The sequence below is a fragment of the Puma concolor genome, chromosome B1 (assembly GCF_028749965.1).
Source record: "Puma concolor isolate L17-30 chromosome B1, mPumCon1.1.hap2, whole genome shotgun sequence".
Classification (NCBI taxonomy): domain Eukaryota; kingdom Metazoa; phylum Chordata; class Mammalia; order Carnivora; family Felidae; genus Puma; species Puma concolor.
This window is the reverse complement of record NC_141670.1, coordinates 175721711-175742247: the sequence shown is the minus strand read 5'-3', so window position 1 is coordinate 175742247 and position 20537 is coordinate 175721711. Positions and strand designations below refer to the sequence as shown.

Sequence of the window (20537 nt, the reverse complement as noted above, 5' to 3'; positions counted from 1 at the left end):
GTCTCCTCCTTTGTAACATGGGGTGGGCAGTAACTGTCCCCTTCCATGAGAGGCAGCATTGCATAATGAACGAAACTCAGGCCCGAATAAGGCAAAAGTGCATGGCCTTGGAAAACCTCAGACCCAGGGAGAGACACGTGTTTGTATGGCAGAGAGACAGAGCTTGGGAATGTTCTGACTTCATGTTTTGAATTGGAGTGACCTTTGGGAGGATATCCTGGAATGTCAGATCTTCATCTACATCAAGACTCTTTCCTTGCACACCCACCTTTTCTGAGTTGCCAGAGTTTTAAAAATGGGCCCTTGGAGCTTTTTTCATAGCCTCATTCCAACCTGTGGTCCTCGGTTTTCTTTGTCATGAGGAGAAATAGACTGAAATTCGGTGCTAGTTGATAGCTCCCATTGTAATGAATATTTTTGCAAATGGCTTCGGCTTCATTCTGCTTGAGAGGAAAAGGGTCCTGCAGAGTTGCAGAAAGGCATGATCAACTGGAGAATCAGTGCGCAGCATTTTGGTTAACAGCATGGATTTAAAAAAATATTTTAAAAATTTTAGTTGTAAAAAAAACATAAAATTTACCATCTTCACCATTTTTAAGGGTATAGCTCAGTAGTGTTAAGTAAATTTACATTTTTGTGCAGTGGTTCTGCAGAACTAAAACTGAAATTCGATACCCGTTAAACACTAACTCTTTCATTGCCACCCCCCCCACCCCCGTCCTTCCCCGCCAACCACCATTCTACTTTCTGTTTTCTAGGAGTTTGACTACCTTAGCTACTTCGTGTAAGTGGAATCGGTATGGTATTTGTCTTTTTGTGATGGCTTATTTCACTTAATATTGTGCCCTCAAGGTTCATCCAGCATGTGACCGGATTTCCTTCCTTTTTAAGGCTGGATAATATTCCTGTGTGTGTGTGTGTGTGTGTGTGTGTGTACACTACATTTTGTTTATTCACATGTCAGTGGATATTTAGGTTGTTTCTACCTTTTGGCTGTTGTGAATAATGATGCAGTGAACATGGGTGAGCAAGTAACTGCCTGAGATCTTGCTTTCAGTTCCTTTCCATATGTACCTACAGCTGGAATCATGGGATCACGTGGTCATCCTATTTGTAATTGGGAGGAGCTGCCGGACTGCTCTACAGCAGCTGCCCCACTGACATTCCTACTAGCACTCACAAGTGCCCCATCTTCTCCACATCCTCACCAGTAGTTGTGTTCTGGGGTTTCTTAAAGTGGCCATCCTAATGGGTAAAAGGTGATATCTCTATTGCGGCTTTGATTTGCATTCCTTTAATGAATAGTGGTGGCGAGCATCCTTTCATATGCTTATTGGTCATTCGTAGATCATTTTTGGAGAAATGTCTTTTCAAGTCCTTTGCCTATTTTGTAATGGAGTTGTTTGTTCTTTTGTTGTTGTTGAGTTGAAGAGTATGGATCTTTAGGTCAGACTGGGTCTGGGCTTAAGTCCTGTCTCCTCCATTTATGAGCTGTTAGCCAAGGGCACTTGCCACAGAGTCCTCTGCTGTCTCGGGTGTGGTCATAGCACCCACCTCATGGAATCCGGGATGTTAGGACAACCAGAGAGAAAGTATCAAAGAGACGGAGGCTACATAAAAGAGCGTAGACAGTCTGTTCCTAATAGGTTTCGAAGGAAACAGAAACAGCTGCCTTCTCAGTCCCCACCACAGATGGCAGCCATCCTTTAATTCCATCCCCCACCACCTTCCCTTTTATCATCACTGGACTGTAGGACAAGCAAAGGGATGTTCTTGGGCAATCAGAGACTCGGGCATATAGAGGACAAGCACGTTGCCAAAAAGAACCTCTGTGAGCCTCCTGGGCAGGGTGCCGGTGGTTTGCACAATAGCTTCAGCTTGTCGGCAGAGTGTATGTCATCACTTGAAGTCACAGCCAGAGGAACCTGGGTCCTGCTCCCGCCCCACCCCAGGTGCACACCTGTGGTGACAGGACCCACCTTGCCGAGCCACACCGTGCTCTGGATTCACAGGTAGAAAAGCCACACGGAGGCCAAGAGTGCTGACAGACACAGGGAGTGGTTTCTCTTCAGTCCCTTAATGGGGAGAGACAAAAGACCAGAATTATTGCCAAGAAATGTCCTAGATGTTGCACTCTTTAAAATCATCCCAGCAGCTTTCCAGATGTCCAGGGGTTGACAAGTGCAGAGAGCTGAGACCTGGCCGGCTAAGCACACGGTTCCCAGGCTCTCCGAGGGTCAATTCCCGCCGTGCTGACATTCTTCGGAATTTAAGATGCCACTTTGGGGCCGTGTGCACAGCACCTGGTATCCTGTGTTGTGCCAAGATGTTTAGAAAAGTGTCCATCCTTGAGAGTGGAGATATGTGAGTCTTTAGCAAATTACTTTCGTTCGTTTCAGTCAGAGCAGCCAATATTTCACATTTGTTTTGTCCCGTGCACACATAATACCTCTTACTTCTTATGAATTCCAAATGGAAGCTCAGAATCCTGGGATGTGCCATGTTCAGTTATGGTCAGGAGAGACTTTCAAAAGGAAACGTTACTTCTTTAATGAGTTTTTGGGGTGAAGTCAGCTCTGGTAATGTTTAAAAAATTTGCTTACTACAGAAACAGTTTTCAGAGAACATTCGAACTTGACACATCCACTTTAACTCATAAACCAGATTGGTTGAAGTCTGTTAAGGTTTTGAATAAACATCAAGGTACTGACTTCTAAGAGATGGAAGCCGTCTCAGCGATCACACAGTTTGTTTCCATTTTCTCATGGAGGACAAAGCCCAAAGTTTTACACGGCAAAAGCCCAAGCTTCCCAGCTTCCCAGCAGTCATGGACACCCGAAAAGAGTGCTGCTTTCTGAGCTGGCTTCCTTCAGGATATGGGCCCTTATAAGGAAGGCTGCGAGGCCGGGGTTTTCCAGGTGGAAAGGTCACATTTCCACATATAGCCCACTGAGCACTGTGTCAAGTCGGGGGAAGAACCGGGGTCACTGCCGTAAACTTCTTGTTTCACAGTGTGGACTTCCCCATCCCCTCTCCCCAGCGAAGCACAAAAGTATTTCCTAACTTTTAAGTCATGGGCTTCCTTTCATGGAGTCTGACCTTAGATCATATCCAGATAAGCATTGTGTAATGGGATGGGTGGGGTTCGAGTTTTTAGCCACAGATGCACGAGAGGAGGAGGGGAGGGGAGGGCAGCAAAGTTTGTAGCTGGGGCTAAGTCACAGTCCTCCTGCAGGGCTGTCCTGCGTGCAAAGCCCCATCGAGGTTTCCTTGCTGCCTGTGCAGGTCACCTGTGTGTGCCTCTGGGACCTTTCCTTCCTCTCTTCTGCCTCTTTGGTCATAGATTTCATCCTTACAATCCCCACAGTCCCCTCTCCTGAACTCACCGCCCCCCTCCCCCCATGTTGTTTTGTTTTAAGTTTATTTTTGAGAGAGAGAGACAGAGAGAGAGAGACAGAGAGAGAGAGAGAGAGGTACAGGGCTCAAACCCATGAACCATGAGATCCTGGCCTGAGCTGAAGGCAGACGCTTAACCGACTGAGCCACCCAGGTGCCCCTCTCCTGAGCCGCTTTACGTGACAGGGCTTCCCATTCCCACCACTTCCCACCAAAGGTCTCCCAGCTCTTCTCTGGGCATTAGGGGACTGTGATGTGACCTCATTTTATATTATTTCTGGCTAAATAGCTCCAAATACTCCTCTCCAGAGGGGAGTCCTAAGTGTGCCTGCCCACCTTGATCCCTTTCTATGGGGCTGGGGTCACGATCGCACCGTCTCCTGCGTCTTGCTCCTGCTTGGTGTGTGCCAGGCACTTCAGATGCTCATGCCCCGTTGTGATGCTGCTTTCAGAGGGAGGCGGGTTGTGGACCGAAGAGAGATCGTGCCATGTGGACAAAAACCCAGAACTATAGTCAAATTCCTGCAGATAGAAGGCACTTTTATATGTGCAGCGCACATCCAAGAAAAGACCCGAGGGAAACGTGAATATATTAAAAGAACTTACCTTTGGGAGGTGGGATTATAGTCGTCTTCATCTTCTTCTGTCCTATTTTTTGGTATTTCCAGTTGCCCTGTAATAAGTTAGCATACTTTTTACAGGGCACCATTTGCTGCCCTTCAGGGTCCCGTCTGCACGGCCGCAGCAGCTTTTCCTCTGCCTCTCAGCATGGCCCTTTCTCTATATGCCTCGGACTTTTATCTCACATCATCAGGGTACAGTGATACGGGCTTTAACCAAAGTCCAAAATTTGCGTGCAAAATGCAGTCCCTACCCCTGGCACACTGAGGTAGATTTATTGTGTTATTTAACATGTAAATGTTCTGAGTGCACAGCTGTATGTGAAGCACTGTACCAAGAATCGGGCTCAAAGTGGATTGGGGCTGGATAAAGGGGTGTGCAAGCACAGTAAGGGAGACATGACCGATACCAAGGGAGAAGAGAGGAGGAGAAGGGCTGAGTGCAAATATAGCCAAGTTCAAGGTTCTGAGTTGGAAAGCTGCACTGCTGAGGGGAAGAGCCTTCCCGACCCCTCCCCGGAGGGTTTTGCTGTGGTCTTGTAGTGATGAAACGCTCTTTTGTGCCGTAAACACCAACAATTTGGGGTCTACCACTTTGTCGGGATAAAATGGTCTTTTTCCATGCCAAACTTAATAAATATTATTTAGGTACAAATTAAATACATTAAATCCACCTGTTTATATTGTAAATGTCTGTGTGGCAGAAACTGTATCTTGGTTTTTTGATTCCTTCACAAAACTTTAATGTTTTTCACCTTGAAGGTACAGTTGACCCTGACCAATATGGGGTTGAACCACACAGTCACTTCTCAGATTTCCTTTCAAGGAATACAGCACAGTACTATAAATGTATCCTCTCTTCCTTAAGAGTTTCTTAACCCTTTCTTTTCTCTCCCTTTGTCATAAGAATACAGTATATAATACAGATAACAAAATGTGTGTTAAATCAACCATTTTTGCTATCAGTAAGGCTTCCAGTCACCAGCAGCCTCTTAGTAGTTGAGTTTTGAGGGAGTCAAAAGTTGTGTGTGGATTTTCGACTGCATGGGCGTCATTCCCTTAGCTCCTGCGTTGTTCCAGGATCAGCTGTTTTCTATGATTTTATGTCAACAGATTGTTTGTCTCATGTCCTGAGGCTGTGGAATTGTTCTGTTTTTCTTCATCATCGTACAAGTGTTCAAGTGACTCTCACTGGAAACTGGGCTTATCACCCACACACCGGAATAGGACGCCAGGCAGTCTGGGGACGTGGAGGCACGTTTGTTCGGTGCCTGGTTGGCGCCCTGGAACAGGTTGGGTTGGAAGTACCGTACGCAGTCTTCTTCCTTCGGGGTAAGTCAGGTTGTCCTGCATTGACAAGGAAGCAGGCTGGGTGAGGGAGTGGGAGTCCACTTCTAAGCCCTGTCCCGTGACCTGGGTTATACGAGATGCCACGACATGAAATGTACAAGGTGGTCACCTGGCAGCACAAGCCGGTTGCCACGCTGATGTCAGTAGCACGTGCTGTGGGTTCAGGAGGAAGGGTGGCTCTGAGCTGGAGTGCCTCGGTGCCTCTGCCAAGCAGCTCCTCCTTGCTGGCCTACAGGTCTCCCCTCCCCCTGCAAAAAAAAAAAATGTTCTGACTTTTTTTTTTTTTTTTTAATTTTTTTTTCAACGTTTTTTATTTATTTTTGGAACAGAGAGAGACAAAGCATGAACGGGGGAGGGGCAGAGAGAGAGGGAGACACAGAATCGGAAACAGGCTCCAGGCTCCGAGCCATCAGCCCAGAGCCCGACGCGGGGCTCGAACTCACGGACCGCGAGATCGTGACCTGGCTGAAGTCGGACGCTTAACCGACTGCGCCACCCAGGCGCCCCAAAAATGTTCTGACTTTTGCCAGTCCATCAAGACTCAAAACACCATCCCATCCTGTTCTTCCAGTCATAATAAAACCTTGTTACCTGTACCCTGAAAATTTTTTCTTGGCTACTGACTGAACTTTTTAATTTTTTAAAAAAATGTTTATTTTGAGAGAGAGAGAGAGAGAGTCCTAAGCAGGCTCTACACTGTCAGTGTAGTTTGACAAGGGGCTCCATCTCACAAACCTCCAGATCATGACCTGAGCTGAAATCAAAGTCAGACGCTTAACCAACTGAGCCACCAAGGTGCTCCCTGACTGAACTCTATTTATTTGTTTGTTTTTGAGAGAGTTAGCACAGAGAGAGAGAATCCTAAACAGGCTGCCAGTGCAGAGCCCGATGCAGGGCTCATACTCAGTGGAACTTGAGGTCATAACCTGAACCGAAATCAAGAGTTGGAGGCTTAACCTTCTGAGTCACTCCAGTGGCCCTGACTGAACTCTTTTTAAAGGAAAGTTTTTAGAGGCCCTAAAAACACGAAATCCAACTGCTCTGCCGAACTGGAGGGAAGGGGTAGTTCAGAAAGACGCTGGCTCCTGCTATGGATTGAATGTGTCCCCTGAAAATTCACGTGTTGACTCCCCCAGTACTTAATGTGTTGGTATTTGGAGGTGGGGCCTTTGGGAGGCAGTTAGGTTTAGATGAGGCCGTGAGGGTCGCGCTTCTGTGATGGGACCAATGGCTTACTTATAAGTGAGAGGAGGAGGAGACCACGTGAGGGCCCGACAGGAAGGAGGCAAGCCAGGAAGAGGGCCTTCCCCAAGGGCCCGATCGCGCCGGCACCCTGAATTTGGACTTTCAGCCTCCAGAACAGCGGGTAGCAGATGTTTGTTGCCGTGGCCGCTCAGCCGGTGCTGTGTTGTTTAGCGGCTGAGCCGAGACTGCTGCACCCCCACCACTGCCCTGGCCCCTGCACGGGCTTTGCTGTCAGCTCCACGGGGTGTAGTTGGAGAGCTCTCCTTCCACAGTTAGCCGCTAACCCGTACCAGGTCTAACTCTGACCCCCCAGTACCCTGTGCTGTGGTTGGGAGGAGGCGGAGGGATTTCCTCTCCAGGCTTCCAGTAGGAACAGTTGCAGAGCACCCCCTCCCACCCTCCGACCCGAGACTGAGCACATCTTCCTTGCAGGGCATGGGGCAGGGACTGTCCTCTTTGGGGGAGGCTCACAGGGAGAAGGTGCTGGAAGCCGTACTGTAAACAGATGAGCTGCTTTTCTGCAGATGGTCAAATATCACGAATTGAGAAGTCGCGATCTTAGCTTTTAGTAGTATATTTTTCTGTTTCTGCTGGGTGACTCATCAGCCTATGTTTCTGACTATTTCTGTTCATATCTGGAAGTTTTCTGGAAGGAAATTTATTATCCTGGTAATAGTGTGGGTAGTTGATCTGGGTCAGCAGTGGGGGAGGGGGATGACTTTCTGAATGCATTTCTTGAGAAACTGGTATTTTATTTTGAACCATTACCTTTGACAAAAGTTAAAATGAGGTTTGACTGGCGTTTGAAAATCAAGATATGTTGTATCTAAAATTTTTGTTTAATGGTCAGGTTATCCATAATGGATAGAGTCCTTAATTAATTTGAAATAATCTATTTAAAAGGTAACTCCGTTTCCTTGTGTCATATAATGTGAAGCCACCAATTAAGGTAAAGGTACAACTTAAACTAAGTGGCTAAAAAAATGCTGAATGCCAGAGGCCAGACATCCTTGAACTTCAATGTGTGTAGAATTCTAGACGTTAAATCCCAGATCACTGGGTCCCACTCTGGAAATCGTGAACCAGTAGGTCTAAGGTGGGGCCGAGAATTTACAGTTCTGCCAAGCAGTCAAATGATACGGTTGCTGCTGTTGTGGAGACCACACTCAGATCTGGTCCCATAGACGGAACCCCTGGCCTAGATTCTGTGGATGGTGACTGTGTGTGCTGTTGTGAGAAAGGGTCGGGGAGACATTTGTCCTCTGTACCCACAGTGAAGTCCAAGCAGGTGGTCTTGGCCGGCAGTCGTCATGGATGTCAGTGATGAATGTCGGATGGCCTGACACTTTTTAAAGGCTCCGTCTGGCCGAGATCAGAGGGCTAAGTGTGGGTGGCAGAGTGCCTCCCCACGTTAAATGCCCACTGGCTCTCTGAAACAGAACCCAGCAGCTTGTAGTTTCTTCACTTCTCTGGAGTTGGTGTCAGGATGGCGGTATTGCTTACTAGCACAGGCGGCCGCTCACCCTTGGACCTGACTCATTTCTTGCCATCTGCGTGGACTCCCCCTCCCCAACATACACACTTTCCCAGGGGCATGGGGAATTACCTGAAATTCTCAAATTCGTCGTGACGTTTTCATTCCTGCCCTTCGCGTGGAGTGACCTTCCCGCTCTGTCAGTTGACCTTTCTGGTCATGCTTCGGCACCTAGCGCTTGACTGCTGCCTCCAACGCTGTCCCTTCCCCCACCCCCTTGAAGGGTCAGATTGGGATCATCTCTCCTGGAGGTCGGTCTTCCATGGTGGCCCTCTGCACTTTACCCTATGTGGGCTATTCTCCTATGGGCCCTTTCTCACACTGGCCTGTCACGGTGGCCTACTCTGCTCCTTCCTTGGGGACAGAGGTTGGTTTCATTTCATTGTTCTTGGGATAAAAAGATTGGTCACAGGAGTGATTAACACCTTCTTTGTAATGTTTGTTATAAAGCTTTATAAATAAAGTTATATGTATACATATCAGGTATCTGCACTCACGTCTAGATGTATAAAGTTTATGTAAAATTATATTATAGTTTTTGCAATTTAAGACTAAAACTGTTGAGAAGAGCTGAGGCTGACACTTGAACCAGAACTGTGGGTTCCACGCAAGTTGCTTGTTTCTCCTTCTGTGCACGTGTGTCCTTGTCCCCTCCATCCAGATTGTCCCTCTTTTATTTCTTTCCCTTCTGCTTCGTCTTTCCCTAAGATGCTCCATGCTGCTTGATCTCCTGCTTCCCTGAGCTCCTCTTGAATTTATTGTCTGTGCTCAGGACCGTCATCATCAACCCCAGGGATGCCATTCTCAGAATTATGGGAGCTCGGCTGAGGTTTGCCACATAAAGGTCTGGCAGGGCAGGGAGTGGCAGGAGGAGTCTCCCCAGAGGGTGCGACCTTGGAGCCAAGCTTTGAAGGAGGAGGGAGTCAGCCAGACAAAGAAAGGCCAACAGGGCATCCCAGCCATTGTAAGGGTGGCCATCCCTCTCCAGCGCTTCCCTGCCTCACATGCACGGGTCCTGGACACACTAAGGCAGTGACCAGGGGCCCCCTATTGTTGGGGGGAGCCCCTGGGACGACACTGTTCTTCCCTCGTAGAATAAGTGTCTGTCTTCCCCACCGTTCTTCAGGAAACCGGATTTCCCCAGCCCTAGTCTGATTGTGGAGAAGTCTAAGCAAAAGAAGGATTTTGCCAGGTTTAGAGATAAAATAGATACTGTTGATAATAAAAATTCAGTATTACCCCTGGCCAAGTACGATGTTATGTGTTCACAAGGATTTTTCATTTAGTCTGTGCAACAAAGCTGTGGGAGGTGGATGCTGTTATTTTCTGTGATTTATGGTTGAGGAAACTGAGGCACAGGGAGTCAAGGGGCTTCTTTCCTGGGTAGTAAGTGGCAGCACCGATGCCATAAGGTGCCTTCTCTTTCTGCTCTCTGCATTCATTCCCAGCGTGTTGAGCCCCTGGAGTCTGAGTTCAAGTCCTGGCTCCACCAGCTAATCAGTTCTGTATCTCGGGCCGTGCCATTGAGGGGGTTAAAAACAGACCTCGCTTACCAGGTGGTTGTGAGGATGAAATCACTGGGTACTTCCAGTGCCTGGCACACGGTAACTGCTCAAAACAATGTGAGTCTGTATGTCTTTGAGCCTCAGTTTCCCCATCTGGGAAGGGGGTTGTTGAGCTAAGTCATCTCATAGCACCCCTTTCAGCCCTGAGTTTGTGTTCCTGTGAACTTGACCGTTTCCCCCTCATCATCCAGAAGAAGGCGGGAAGCAAGCAAGGGTTTCTAGGGCAGTCGTCATGCAGTGGCTGCTGGCGGACAGTCCCAGGACACCCCTCCGGCTGGCACTGACCTTTCGTGCTGGTGCTGGTGTTTTTCCACTCAGAGGGGTCTCAGAAAATCGCAAGAACCACAATTTGAAATCCAGCGTTCTATAAGTGGTAATAGGAGAGAGCAAACTACGACCAAGCTCAGTGTTCTGTATTCCGACAGGCTGGATATATGTTCCTCTTTATAGTCTTATTGACTTCAATCCAGAAACAAGAGCCCTGACCTTCAGCCCCTTTGAAAAGTATCCGTGTCATTCCCCTTGCAGATGCAAAAACAAATGCTATTTATTTCAAAGGATAATTTTATCTCCTGCATTAAATATAAAAATTCATCTACAGCATTTTCTTGGTTCTTTTCAAGCTTATGTGGGCCTTAACTTTCGTCGCTGCCACCTCCCCGCCACCTGGGTGCTGTGTGCCTCTGCTCTCAGAGCTCAGCCCGGAAGGGGGCAGCCAGGGGTGCGGTGGCCTGTCCAGGAGGAGCCCCCTGTCCGCCTTGAGCCCTGGACCCTCCACCTGGCTCTCTTCCCTGGATTTTCTACCACCATGCCGCCTTCACTGCTGCTCCTTGGAGCTGTCCTCACAGTTCCTGAGCGGGTGGATTCATTCAGGGCTTTTGGCTTCCTCGACTCCCAAGTCCTCTTCATACAGTCTTGGAGACTTCCCCCCACAGAGTTAATACGGAAGGGTGTAGAGCCAGAGGCCTGCAGGATCCTTGCTTCTGTTTCTAGTTTCTGCATATCTTGTCTGCTGCTTTTTTATAATGTGTGTGTGCCCGACTTCTCAGCACACAGCCTCCCTCCCCTGCAGTGCATCTCAGGCTGAGAGTTAGGCTCACTGTTGGGTCTTCAGAGCTCCCTCGGCCCCAGCAGTTTGCACATGGTTTTTTACAGTAGCCCTTTCTTTTTCTGATCCACTAAGCTGTGCATCCCCTGACAGCCGTGGTACCTTCCCCTGCTGAAGAATGCATACATGAAATACACTGTCCTTAAAAACTGGAAAAACCTCAAATCTTCCGTGATTCCCGGTTCCTTACTGATTAATACATTAACCATCCAATGCTTTCTGTAATCTAGGCTCAACCATTCTTGTCTTGTTGTCACATACACACCATCTGCTCATTGGCCGAAATGGGTCATTGGTTGAGTAATCGCTGGTCACCTGTACACGTTGTTTCTGCCACCCCGTTTGCCTGAAATGGCTCCCATCCTTTCCACCTGTGTGACTTTTCCTGTCCTTCAAGAACCACCACCGCTTCCAGAAAGCTGATCCTGATGATGGTGGCAGGAAGAATGTTGGTTGCCATTTTATGGAATGCTTGCTCTGTGCCAGGCATAGGTACGTATTTAACGCTCACACTGCTCCAGAGACCTAGACAGCGTTATGCAGATTTGTAGTTGAAACAGGCGTATAGCATCAGACCACATGTTTGAGGTTGAGAAGCTAGGTTAGTGGTGGAGCTAGGATTTGCCTCCCCGACATGTGCCCCCAGAGCTCACGCTCTACCTGACAAACAGGAGAGATTCATTTCTTTTGCTAAATTTCTCAAACACTTTCTCTGTCTTTCCTAGCAGTCATGTACTTCTCCCAGTCACCCTGTTGAAACTTGAGGGACTGTGTCCCATTCATATCTGCCACGTAGCAGGTGGCAAAAAACTTAGAAACATTTCTTTACGCCAAATGTTGTCTTTTTTTTTTTAAATCCTGTTTTCTTACTGGTAAACCATTATATAATGTGACTGGAGAAAACGATGAAATCCTTTTTATTGTTACTACTTTCCATAAAATATCCAAAGATGTCATGGTAGGGTTTAGAGCAGCCTTGGGTAAATGACCTCTTTTGTTCGGTGACTGTCTCACGTGCACCTGCTGTGTCAGCCCGCACAGGCAGAGCAGGGAACATGGAAGCCTCTGCCCCCCGGGCAGCTGCCTCCTGTCCAAGGAGCGGTAAAGCAGCTCGTGCTTTGTAAACAGTTTGACAGCATTCATGGAGGACTGCCTGTTCCTTTCTTAAATCTACACGGTTCTTTTACTTTGTTTTTTTAAGACGTTTTCTTCAGCTGTTGGTAACAACAGATGCTGCAGACGCTAATCCCTGTTGTTGTTAACTTTTCTCCAGAGGCTTAACGTTCAGTTGTAATTCTCATTTCCAAGGCCTATTCACGTTGTTAAAACAGAGGATTCAGAAACACTGGAATTTTAAACATTTCTTTTTCTTTTGGTGTGGCAGATCAGGAGTTTTGAGATGGAGAGAGTTATAAAGTGCTCTGTTGATGGGGTAACAGAAAAATCCAGAATACTGGAGAATAAGGGCCCATCTCTTCATGTTCTTCCTGGAGCTCCCCTGTCTTACAAGGCACTTAATGTGTGATTTAATGTTCTGTCTGTAAAAGGAGGAGAGCTGCAGCGCAAGCCCGACAACAGCGTCTTCTGCAAGTAGCAGCGAGGAGCCCTGCCTTCCATGCTTTACTGAGTCGGGAGCTGGGCAGATGCGAGGCTGTATGCGTGCGTGGTCCTTTCTCCCCTCCCCTGCCCTGTCACGGCCTCGGCTGTGTGCATACCGATGGTGCGCACACATCTGTGTGCAGAGAGAGAGTAAAGAATGTTGCAGTGCGGTTGCAGGAGAACAGTTTGGCAGCTAGAATATTGACACACCAACATAAATCATATTTGTGACTCTGTTGAGAAGGTCACAGCAAGGATTTCAGGAGAGGTGAGTGTCTCTCAAGGCCTCTGAAATGTAGCTGGTTTTGAAATTCTCAGAACCCATTGAAACCCATCGTTTCTGCAAATCTCTATGATTTAAGCATGCTACATCCTGTCATTATAGGACATGTCAAAATAGTAAAGTGTAATCCTTTGCTAGCGTGTTATTGTGGCCCTTGGTTTTGTGGCCTTGCAGACTTCATAAGTATGTCTGTCAGTGCCTGTGGGCGCCACAGTTGGGGCAGTCAGGGGCGAATCTCATTTCTCACATTTGGTACCGAGGGACTGGCACCCAAAAGGTGTAAGTGTTTACAGAGGTTCTCAAAGAGGGACCGCCAGACTGGCCTGGGGGTGGAAGAGCCCCCCCCAGGCCAGCCTCGACCTCACTCCTCCCTGTCAGCCTCTGTGCAGCAGCGGGTCAGCAAGAGTGTGGGACAGGAAAGGAAGCCAGATCCCCAGTGTTGTTCTAAAGAATGTTAGAAACATCAAAGGAACCTCTCTTAGACCATCTAGCATATCCCATCCCAGGTGCATATAAGTGACTCAGTAAATACTGGTGAAAATGGCTTAGGAATTATCCAAGTTAAAATAATGCACATACTGGGGCACCTGGGTGGTTCAGTCAGTTAAGTGTCTCACTCTTGATTTTGGCTCAGGTCATGATCTCATGGTTTGTGAGATCAAGCCCTGTGTTGGGCTCTGCTTTGACAGTGAGGAGCCTGCTTGGGATTCTCTCTCTCCCTCGCTTTCTCTCTCTCTCTCTCTCTCTCAAACTAAATAAACTTCAAAAAAATAATGCACATATTTATTATTAGAACAAGGCTCTCAGCTGACTGTCCAACATCTTAATATTATTCTTGCCCTGACCCTGTCACTCCACTCAACCCCATGCATGTGAATACACATGGACTGTACCTCAAGCACATGTGTGCATGCACCCATGAGAAAAGACTGTTCGAAAGCTATGCCCTTGACCCAAATCTAGATCTTTTTACATTGATAAGAAAACAGCCCACTAGGATTAATTATAGAGGCCAGATTTAGAACAAAGGATAATATATTTAAAAATTGTTAATTATAAACTATAACATCAGTAATTGTTACCACATAAAAAGAATTTGGGTGAGGGGGAATATATTTTTACCCATTCCCAGGGTTTAGGAGAGGATTAAGTGATGGGGAGTTATACTCTGCATGGAGTTCTTGCTGAGGATGATTTTGTTTTCCTTCTCCTCCCCAGGTGTGACAGTTGGCAATGTCAGGGCGTTTTTGATGGTCACTCCTGGGGTGGGCAAATACTACTGTCCTCTGGTGTGTAGAGCCCAGGGAACCTGCTAAATCCTCTAAAATGCACAGAACAGTCCCCCGTGACAAAGAATTATCCAGCCCAAAATGTCAATCGTGCTGAGGCTGCGAAAAGCCTGCTGTCAGCTGTTAGGTTTATTTGGTGACCTTTACAGTGGATTAGCGTTTATTTCGTGAATTCAGAGGTGAAATTAACACTAGGACTGGTCATTTTTCTTTGTATGCTGCGCTTGGCCTTGGCACCCCAGCTGAGGCCGGGACAAGCCGTGGGCATGTGTGAACGCCTCGATTCACGCAGTCGATGACAACAGTGCCTGCACGAAGTTTTAGCTGCTAGTGGTAGCAGCGAAGGGAGATGAGCTGATGTGCCCAGTACAGGGGGCTGTGGGAGGGAGGGCCAGGGGTAAAGCTGCCTTGTGGAGAAGGAGCTCTGAGAGCCAGCGGTGGCGGCATCGCCTGGGAACTTGAACCGCATTGTTCGGCAGAGTTTCAGCAGCCAGGATGGTAAAAGAAAAAAGGGAAGACAAGAGCTCAAATGGAAGAGTTGAGGCTGCAGAATAAGATGAAATAAGAACACCGACTAGAATTCCTTCTGAAAAATGCACACTCTCGGCCTCCCCAAAGATCTGCTAAACCAGAATCTGGGTTTTAGCAAGCAAGATCCCATGTGATGCTTGTGCATCTGGAAGTCAGAAGAGCCCTGGGTGAACGTTTTGTACTTCACATCGTGGCCCTGACTCTTGCCAGCCATGCGGCCTGGCCCAGGTTACAAAACTTCACTGCACCTTAGTTATTCTGGCTGTAAAATGGGGATGACAGTGTCACCTGGTTCGTGAGATGGTTGTGAGACCCAGACGTGCGTATTTGTGTTGAGGACTCAACGGTAAATGCTTACCAGGCTGAGCCGTGACGGATAATAGGAAAACTAAGCTCAAGGAGAGCACATTAGGGAGGCAGTGCGTGTCCTCATCGCCAGGCAATGCCTGTACTCCTTGCAGATCTACTTCTTTGGAAGAAGAAAATAGCAAACACTGGAGCTTCAAAAGACTCTGGTTTTTGTCAGCAACCCAACTGGCAGAGAGTGATGGACCTGGGGACCAAACAGCCGAAACTCCCAGACGTGTTCCATCAAGTCCAGCCTGGGCTATGCTCTGTTCATTACCTTGCAGGGTCTGAAAGTCAGTAGGACTGTGCAAGATGCTCCAGAGGAGAAAGGCGTTGAAGAGGGGAGGGCAGGTTGGAGGCAGGAGGCTACGCGAATGAGCCCTTGACTGATTAGCGGGGTTTGAGAATGGGAAAGAATTTCTAGACTGCTCCTCGTGCTCCGTCACACAGGTGGGTCCCTGGCTTCCTGCTCTGTGCACGTGAAATCATGTGTGGCGAGCCTGTCCCCCTCCCTGCCCCGCCTGCCACCCCCCCCCCCCCCCCCCCGCCCCACAATGAGTCCGTCTCCCAGCAATCACCTTTTGGAAACAAGACCCTTGCCAGCCAGTGGGCGTATAAATCCTTCAATATGAGACGAAGCAGAACTTGAATCACCACCACATTGTTCAGCGGAGTTTCAGCAGCCAAGATGGTGAAAGAAAAAAGGGAAGACGAGCTCAAATGGAAGAGTTGAGGCTGCAGAATAAGATGAGATAAGAACACCGACTAGAATTCCTTCTGAAAAAGGAAGAGCTTGAGCTATGTTGTGTTCAGGAACGACTAACGCTAACAGCTGTTGGGGGGGATTGGTTTGTTTTCTGAGTGTTTTGCAGAACATTTTTCAATCTCTGATTTATATCATCACAGGTTTGCATTATTTTTCCTCAGTTTTTTAATTATGAAAATTATTCATTGTCACAAATGTAGGAAATACAGAGAAAAAGAGCAAGCACGCCCAGACGTCATACCCATCTAATTGTTCTTTTAGTCAATAGCTGTGTGCCAGGCACCTGCTGGGTGTCAGGGACTATGCCGGATGCCAGGGAAACCCTCAGGGACAAGGTGGCCTTGTCTTGCTTTCTTAGAGCTTACAGTTGAGTGGCTAAATCTTGATGTGTTTCCTTCCAATAGTTTTTTGTGTGCCCTTAATGACTATGTAATAGCAAACAAAGCTAATATTTGCTGTATTCTTACTGTGTGTTCACCCCTGTTTCGGTTAGTGTATGTGATATGTATTAACTCAATCCCTGTAACAGTTCTGTGAGGGAGGTGCTGTTATTCCTGCCCGGCAGATTGGGAAACCGAGGCGTAAAGAGGTTAAGCAGCTTGAAGATCACAAAATCAAAAAATGTGGAGTCTTGATTAAAACCCAAACAGCTTGGCTCCAGAGCCTGACCTTTTTTTTTTTTTAATCAGTGAACTATACTGCTTCTCATAATATTTATAAAATTGAGATCATTCTGTACAGACAAGTGTGATTCCTGCTTTTATACTGACCATTACACGTGAGCACCCTTCTATAAGAACAAATGTGCACAGACTACCTCCAAGAGAAGAATTTTAATGTATTCATTCGTTTAATAGGATCATAAATAAACAGATAGAAATGTGATGATAAGTATTTAAATGCTTACAGAGATCACAGAGCATTCTTAATGCTTATCATAAATTATTTTAATCCAGTAACTTTAAGAGGAGTTAAGATGGACAAGTGACTTTAGGAAATGAAATGTTTTGTAGCTTATGTTTGATTTCATAGATTTCATAGCAGCAAATCAAACCCAACCTTAGCCAAAGATAATGAGAAGTCAACGCTAACAGCTGTTCTGGAAATTAATCGTCATGTGGCATTGTGTTGGAGCACTGGAACACTGGAAGAGACTGAATGTTGTGATCTGGGTGGTTGTGAGATTTGAGTTGTCTGAACGGCTTTTCAAAGCATGTGTTAAGACCATGGTTTTATTTAGATTCAGTTTAGACTGACATTCCCACGAATCCTTCGCCTCAGGTGAGGTCTGCTCACACAGGAGCTTTTGCTCTTCTCCACTAGTTTCAAAGTGAGCAGGTGGGGCGTTCTTTCCGCTGGTCTGTAAGGTATCTGTGGGTTATAATAACCTTGTGTAGCAGTGGGGTCTGCAGTTGAGAAAGATACACATGCATGAAATGTGAAGAGATTTCAACTAATAACTAGAAATTTGGAAACTGGTGACATAGGAAACCTGAATTATAGAGATATCTAGCAGAAGGCGTGAACTTCCAAATCAGGCAGACATCGGTTGCGATCCCAACACACCTGTGTATTCACTGCCTGACCCTGGGCAAGTTACTTTGCGTGGCTGAGCCTTAGTTTTCTCTTCAGGCTAATTAATCCCTGCCTCTGGCGTTGTCATCAGGATTAAATGAGTCTGTCTGTATAAAACTCCTGGCGTGGTGCCCAGCACTTGGTAGAGGATCCGTTAATGGTCACTGTTATTATTGGCTATTAAATATGCTTTCATCTTCTTCCAAAATACCTAGCCTTGTAACATAGTGGTTAAGAATGCACATGGAGGCCAGACTCCTTGGGTCCCCAGTCCTGGCTCTGTACTTCCAGGCTGTGTGACAGTTGGCAAGTGTCAAATGTGCTTCAGTTTGCTTTTCTTTAAAACTGAATAATTACAGTAGCTACATTTGAGGGTGGTTGAGTGTTAAATAAACTAGCGTCCATAAAGCCCCCAGGACGATCTGGTACAGAGTGAGCACTCTAGAGCGTTTGCTGTTACCAATAATACAGTCACTAACTCAGAAGAAAATAGAAATATTACACCTTTGAAAGTAGGTATCTTTGAACATTTCTTCAGCTCCTACAACTTTTGCTTACTGTTTGATGTATACTTTGATGGTTGTAGCTCACACCCAATTTATTTCAATGCATATTAAAACTTGAATTTTAAATCTGGTGATACCATTTCATAATATGCGAGCGAGCAGAATTTTCTGATCTGACACTATGTTTAAATATAAGTCTTACTGTTCTGAAATGTCCTTTTCTGTCCCCAGATTACTCTGAGCTGGGAGAGCTACCGCCACGATCTCCTTTAGAACCGGTTTGTGAAGATGGGCCCGCTGGCCCTGTCCCAGAGGAGAGGAAAAGGACATCTCGAGAGCTTCGAGAGTTATGGCAAAAGGCTATTCTACAGCAGATCCTGCTGCTCAGAATGGAGAAGGAAAATCAGAAGCTGCAAGGTTGGTTTGCCATATTTTTTAGAACGAACAGGGCTGATAATCTTAATTTGTCTTGGCTCTAAAGTGAATCGCATCACACATAAGAATGCCATCTTTAAAAAAACAAACAAACCAAGATGCTCTAACATACGTACATACATACATATATACAAAATATCTGTTTACTTTTTCAAAGTGGAGTTAGTGCTTTTTACTTTCTGGAGGCTTCATGATAACCTCACCCAGTGCATTAAATTATTCCTGGATGGTCGTTTGCGGCATAACATCTGGAACTTCCGAGAGACAACCCTCAAATGTAAGCTTCAACTCTCTGAAGAGTGTTTTTTTTGTTTTGTTTTCTCTTTCCCTCCTTACTTTGTCCCCAGCCACAGTCTGAGCTGGGTGGTAGGTGTGAACTAATCCTGCACAAATCAGTGAAATTCATAACCTCACTCTATGTGCCTTTTGAGTGGGTTGCAGGTAACCTAAAGCAAAGAGGACGAAGCTTCAGCATTAGCTGAGTTCTAACTGAACAAGATCGAGATGCTTTATAGACAGACTCTTTTAATGCTGCCGACAGCTTTCCAGAAGGCAGGTGTTAGCCTGAAGAGGAAACTGAGGCTCACATCAGCCAAGTTCTTGCCTGGGGTTATGTCAGTATCAAAATACGACTTGAACTTTGAAAGTTTAGATTTTGTTCATTTCCTGTTTTCTTTACTGTTGCTTGAACCAAAAAATATTATCTTCATAGCAGCTAAGTGAAGTGGGTGGTATGGTGGAAATAACGTGGGTCCTGGAGTATAGAGAGCTGACTGGATATAAAATACTGGGCATTTTGATGGGGAAATCTGAACGTACTCTTTCCAAAGGAGGCTGTGCGGGCGGTTCACTTGTGCCGCCACGGCCCAGAGCAGTTTGGAGTAAATTTCATTGAATTCAATTTCATTGAATTTACTCCTTGGCCGCAGATGTTCGTCTTTTATCTTGATGTCTGCATATAGAGCTGAAGGTTATTAAGGCACCAAATCTCGTAAGGTTCATAGTCCACCAGCGCATGTCATCTTTGACCAAAAACACGAAGTCAGATACAAAGTAATAAGACCTTTGAATATGAAAGTAGTTGAGCATTTGGCGTGGGCTACTTACAGGTGCTGTGGGCTCTCCCTGTACCCAGTATTGAGGCTGAGAGACCCTCGAGGTGCTGTGGGAAAGGGTGCAACCGTGAGGGGAGTTTACTGCAGTGATTGCTAAGATTTCTTCCAACTTGGTTTTTCTACCATTTTCTTGGGTGTTCTTGAAGGCAATTCTAAAAGCAGATGCTTGAAAGAGACTTGACAGTGATCACATCACTGAAGGTACATCAGCTACATGACTGCTTTGGAGCACAGGACTCATATTCATGCATATATTGGGTTGGGGTCTTTGTTGAAAAGCAGAGAGGCAGTTCAGTTCATCATGTAGGCCATAAGCCCTGACACTTCTCCGGGCCAGTCTGCTTGCAAATGACAGCCACGGAAAATCAGGGCGTAGCTGTAAAATGGGCATGGCACCATTGGGACGTTGGGGGCATCATGGCTGCCATCGAAGAGACTGATCAGTGTGCCACGAGAGCAAAGCTTCTGTGAAGCTGTGTAAATGATGATTACAGACAAGAGTGAACAGGGAAGTGTTCCCTAAGGTGACCTGGAACACCTGGCCAGGTGTTGCATCAAGTTCACTGGGCCTTGCCAACATCTTGCCACCGCTTCCTCATTCCATCTGGTGGTGGTCCATCCTGTGAGGTCTTGCATTCTTGCTATTTGCATTAATTTCTCTTTTTGTCTCTATAAAGTTCAACATATGTGTTCACCATTGTGGTGAAAGCACAATAAATTGTTTAATTCAGAAAGCATTGACTGTTTCTGTGAGTACGGTACCTATATTGCTCAGACACTTCATCATCAATAAGAGCCTGACCGTGAATTGCCTAAAAAAACATTTTGTAAGCTTTGTTGGGGTGGGATGGGGGCAGAACTTTCTCTCATTAAATACAGAAGCAAGATTTGACATGAACCAACCAGGAGTATACCATGTACTAGAGAGACAGTCATTCTGCTACACTGTTTGTTTGTTTAACTTCTTTTTAAAGGAAAGTTAAATTGTAGCTGGGTGTGGGATGTGGTTCTTGTAATTGATCTAGTGTTTAAGCTAGATTGCATGCTGTTTGAGAAAGAAATGAGAAGAACATGTGTGAGGAGGTTCTTCCATGGTTAATTAAGCCTGTTTCCTAGATTTAAAAAAATTTTTTAATGTTCATTTATTTTTGAGGCAGAGACAGAGCATGAGTGGGGGAGGGGCAGAGAGAGAGAGAGAGAGAGAGAGAGAGAGAGAGAGAATCCAAAGCAGACTCCAGGCTCCCGAGCTGTCAGCACAGAGCCTGACATGGG

General features: G+C 46.4%; 1 protein-coding gene across 7 annotated transcripts in view; it reads left to right on the top strand.

The window, feature by feature from the left end:
* Positions 1-20537, top strand: part of TBC1D1 (TBC1 domain family member 1) — a 225072-nt gene that overhangs the window by 160132 nt on the left and 44403 nt on the right. For all 7 annotated transcript variants that reach the window (XM_086705242.1, XM_086705243.1, XM_086705241.1 and 4 more), the window contains one exon: positions 17947-18132. In XM_086705242.1, the coding sequence (XP_086561368.1) occupies positions 17947-18132 (186 nt within the window). The remainder of the gene's footprint in view (positions 1-17946; positions 18133-20537) is intronic.